This window comes from Hippocampus comes, unplaced genomic scaffold (genome assembly GCF_001891065.2).
Source record: "Hippocampus comes isolate QL1 unplaced genomic scaffold, H_comes_QL1_v1.1 scaffold144, whole genome shotgun sequence".
Classification (NCBI taxonomy): Eukaryota; Metazoa; Chordata; class Actinopteri; order Syngnathiformes; family Syngnathidae; genus Hippocampus; species Hippocampus comes.
In genome coordinates this window covers 750400-755274 of record NW_017805782.1, presented here as the reverse complement: position 1 = coordinate 755274, position 4875 = coordinate 750400, and the positions used below count along the sequence as shown (strand labels likewise).

The window sequence follows — 4875 nt, the reverse complement described above, 5'->3', positions numbered from 1 at the left end:
GGGGGGGGGTTGGGGACTGCCGAAGCGCCTTCATCTAAAAAGCGGCCGCCTCTCTTTGAAACCTGGCCGGCCTGTCGTTTGTCACGCCGTGAGTAATTGCGTTGGGGCGGGCGTGAGGAGGCGGGAGGGGGAGGCTTGAGTGCGTGGGACGGATGATGGATAGCGCCGCCGCGCAGATGGGCAGATGCTTCACCGCCAGCCTGACTGGTCGCGGACTGGAAATGATGTCAGACGTTTGCTGCACGCGGCAACGTGGAAGACGAGCACGGCTTTGCACTCACTACGGGTACGCTCGAACACATTTGGGCTCCCGATTGGCCATTCGCAAGTGCTGGAGTGCGTCCGAATTCCCGGAGGGTTGGCCATGGTTTGGTTTAGAGCGATTCTCTTTTCGATGGCGCTGACAAATGTTTCTCCATTTTGATTCTTCTTTGCAAATTTTAAATTTAGTAGGCATGTTTTTGTGGTCTCTCCAGATTGCCGATTTTCACCAATCATGAGTGAGTCTGAAACGTATCCCACCGCACTAAAAATGGTTCCCCGCCATTAAAATTGAGCACTGTTGTTGTTGTCACGGCAGATTTTTTTGCAGGATCTCAGGTGTACCTGACGTGAACAGTCCAGTCCATCTTTCCTTTGATGAACAGAGCCATGTGTGTGTGTGTGTGTGTGTGTGTGGGCGTTGCGAGCAGTGATAAGAGGCTGGCAGGAAGCACATCGCTGCAGAGGAAGGAAAAGCGCCCAGCGGTAGGCGAGTGGACGGGAGGCCGGAGCATGACGGACGGCAGTGGGCGGCAGCGGGGTGAAGATTCCGATTCGACCCAGATTCGCTCGCGTCTCCAGGCCTCGCCTCGTCTGGATGCGCGATATCGGTTGCGGACGGGGATGGCAAAAGTATTTTCAATTTTGTCAATCCACCAGCAGGTCGTCGCTCACTGCCAGCCCGAGACACAAGACCTCGCGGGACGCCATTGTAATTGTGCAGATTTTTTTTTTTTTTCTCTCCGATATGGTCAATGGCGTCCCCCCTGGCTGAAAAATAACAAGCCATAACCAAGCGATTAGGGAGCGAACGTTTCCAATGGTAATCAGCCGGGGAGCGGCGGCCATTGTGATGCACGGGCTCGACACCTGCGAGGCTTTTGTTTTGTTTTGTTTTTTTGTTGCGCCCCTCAAATCACATTTGGGGATTTTCCGATGCCAATTTCTTCAAGACAATTGTTGGAGATAACAAAAACAAAAAAAAAACATTTTGTGTCATGGTTCCCGTGGATCCGTCGACATCCCGGGAACCTGTCATGTTTTTGCAGGGGCTTAGTGTGCAGCTAAATACAGGTCACTTTTTTTTAAATTTTTTTTTTTAATTGTTGATGCTAAAGAAACAACCTGAAAGTTTGTGGAGAGGTGGATCACTTTCCAAGCGAGAGGGCATGACATTTTGGTGGAGGTTAAAGCTCCTGGGCCTGTTGTTAACTGACTTGCGGAATTTTGTTTTCCCCACCTCGGTCAAGTCTGAAAATAGCAAAACAAAATGAAAAAAAAAAAAAAAAAAGCTGCAAACGCGGTTCAAAATCCCCAAGACCTGGCAGGACGACGGAGGCATTGTGACGGCGACGAGTGTTAACGATTCAGGATTCTTAATTCCTATTTTGAACCACAAGGTGCAATATTGCGCTTCAAAAATAGGACGCTTACTCGTTTGTTATTTTGTTTAGTCCAGCATATGATGAGTTTCCTCGTGTAGATGGTTACCCACCGATTCCTATAGAGAAAATGTTTGACTTTGGATGGATGTGCAAAAAGAGCCACCTTCAAACTTTCCAAAGTGCCGGGAGCAGACAGAGCAAGTCTTTTGCAAGCATTTGGACTTTTCTTGCACAACTGGACCACTTTCATCAGACTTTAATCACGGCGCACCCGAGGAGGGGCCCGCGAGACACGAGCGTGACGGCCGAGGGTGGGCGTTGGCGGTTCAGAGTGCAAATCCTTTAAGTGGATTTGGGCGCTGTGGCCGCCCATCAGCGCCCCGCTGATGGCCACGTTAAAAGCCGCACGCTGTGACCGGCCTGGTCTCGGGCCACGGGCCGGCTCACCGGGGGAAATTGCTGAGCGCGGCAAACTCGGCGCCGGTGGTCATCGCCGGTAATGACCGCCATCGCTGCGCCTCAGCTCAGGCCAGGTGGAAAAAGGGGCGCCATTTTGTGTCAGCAAAGATCGGGGACCAAATGAGGAATGGCTACTTTCAGGCACAGTCGTTCTTTGACTTCAAAGCGTGTTGTCGTCTCAGTTCGACCAATTGATCTCAGGCGAGCAAAAAAAAAAAAAAATCTGTCTTTCTCTCTCTTTTTTAAAAAAATCTACATCACTATATATGTCGATTGGAATAATGCAACTAGAACCATGTAAATGTAAAGCCGGCCAGCTGAGAACAGACTCTGGATGGCTCACTCGGCGTCGCCACAGCAACCCAAAAACAAGCCGGTGAACCCAGCACGCTGCGCCACCGTTCACTTGGGTTTAGGGGAACTGCTCGGTGAGAGGCGGAACTTAAGCGAAGGTCTTAATTTTTGAATCCAAGTAAGCCAACGTTCTCGATGAAAAGCATGGGTGTGTCATACCTGCTCTGGATGTGTGGCAGATTTTGCTCTCCTTCCAAAGATACAATTGAGGTCCGTTGAACTTCGAGACGAGAGGTCCTTCCCTGAAAGAACACAATACATGTTTTTTTTAAAACATATTTAATCGAAAAAACATTGTGTACTTAAGCTTGCCATGACCTTTCAACTTTGCAGGCCCTGATAAACAAAAGGGCTGCTTGTTTTTTTTTCTCCGCGGGAGGGAATAAACTGTGATGTGAAAAAGACTGACATCGGCGCATCCCAAAATTAATAACGCAGATTTAGGGGGCGGGGCAGAACTGAAGTGATGCACCCCCTGAGGCTATTAAAAGCGCCGCAAATCTGAAGAAAGGGAAGCTTTGCTTCTGTCTCCGGGGGACGAAACGGCAAAGAAAAATAAACGCGGGGCCACGCCTCCAGACTCCCGGCACTCTGGAGTCCCCGGCCTCAAAGACTGGCGGAGCGCACACGCTCGTCCGCCTCGGGTCCTGTTCGTACAGCTGCATCCTCTTCCTTCAGCGCTCCTCTGATAACATTTGGTTATTTATTGCTCTACCAGCTCTATCTCCCCGCACACCCTTTGGCTTTTGGAAGTCGGTGTGCACACGCGAGAAGCTTGAGAACCTCAACCAAGAACGCGAGGTAACACAAATAAATAGGCTGGGAGGGAGAAGGGGGACGCGCCGGTCAAAACGGGTCCGGCGTGATCTGTCGGCAGGTTTGGGAGAGGAAGAGGCTGTCAAAAAAAAAAAATGGCAGGCTGGCTGGCAGGTGAAAGTGCAAATCACGTCGTAATTTCAAAAAAATAAAATAAAAAAAAAACTTTCCTTTTTGCGTTCAAAAGAAGGCCAAGAAACCCAACGCAGCTTGAGAGAGAGCCTGTAATGCAAGACACTGGGTCGCCAGGTCGTCCGGAGAAGTAGTTTGGCCGGACGAGAACATCACTGACGGTCCTCCAAGAGTTATTGAAATGTTTTTTTTACATTTCAAAAAGGAATAAATCCAAACCAAAGAGCCGATGACACGCCGATAGACAATACACGCAGCAGCCAGAAAGAATACGAGCAAGGCCACCGCACGGCGCAACCTGCGGCCGTGACAGCTGACAGATGGAGGTGGCAATTAAAAGTGGGTGATGCTGGGGGCCCGCCACTCTACGCCGCAGAGATTGCGCTTGCCTCCCCGCCCGCCCTTCTCCCAAACACGCACAAAACCACCGCCATCAATTCTAGCGGGAAGAGAATGCCAGCGCCAGCAGGAAGTCGATTAAAAAAAAAAAAAAAAAGGGCAGCCAGGTAAACGTGGGAGATTGGAGGCTTCTCGGATCACATTTTCACCTCATTTCCAGTCAATATTTGCTCATCACTAATTCACACGTCACATGTGAATGTTAAGCAATTCATACCAGCAAAATAGGCAAAGACCCTCAATACCATTTTCTCCTTTCCACCCGCATTTTAACCGAAGACACGCTTTTTACAAAAAAAGTGTCACTTGAACACACAAACAAAAACAATGCATGCAAAATAATGTCGTTATCATCATGTTTGTGTATGTCTAGCCTTGAAAACTTAAAAAAAAAAAAAAATACCACTTGAAGTCGGTCAAATGATCAGGAAGGCATTGTCCCCTCCATGAACTTGGAAAGGGGTGAAGCCATTTTCTGGCGCTTTAAAGCAAAACATTAGCCCTTTGGCAAAGGCAAAACGGTGACCTGAGCACTTGGCTTCTGCACAGCGACGCACGGAAGACACGGCGAGCCGCACTCGACTCCGCCGGCCTCCCGTAACAAGCTCGGCAAATGTTGGAGCGCGCGTGTGAACTCGGGGAGGCGCGGTCGGGTGATGGCCACCGTTCAAGGAAGGCACGCAGGCCGGCACGGCCAGTTTTCAAGCCGTTGATGGAACTCTGGATTCCCGGACGAGATCCGCGGTTGACGTCACAAACAGTCAGTGAAGGCATTTAAATAATGACTAAACCCATGAAGGCGCTAGGTCATTTGTTTTTGTGCCGGGCAAGCGTCACAGGAAAATCAAGTCAGTCAACTCTGATAAGGATGAGGAGAAAAAAAACAAAAACAAAAACATCCCCATTTCTGATCAACTTGGAAGGACAAACGAGAGGAGCCACAGTCTCGCGGGTTGCAAAATAGTAAGCGCGACATCTATCACGTGTCTGACGCGGCTCTCAAAAAGTCGAAACTTGCGAACGCACGCAAGCTCCATTTCCCATGATGAGCTTTCCGTTCCCGCCACTG

General features: G+C 49.7%; 1 protein-coding gene across 4 annotated transcripts in view; it reads right to left on the bottom strand.

Moving 5' to 3' along the window:
- The window catches only part of pinx1 (PIN2 (TERF1) interacting telomerase inhibitor 1), a 53479-nt gene that overhangs the window by 31278 nt on the left and 17326 nt on the right, over window positions 1-4875 (bottom strand). For all 4 annotated transcript variants that reach the window (XM_019885062.1, XM_019885063.1, XM_019885064.1 and 1 more), the window contains one exon: window positions 2619-2701. In XM_019885062.1, coding sequence (XP_019740621.1) covers window positions 2619-2701 — 83 coding nt within the window. The remainder of the gene's footprint in view (window positions 1-2618; window positions 2702-4875) is intronic.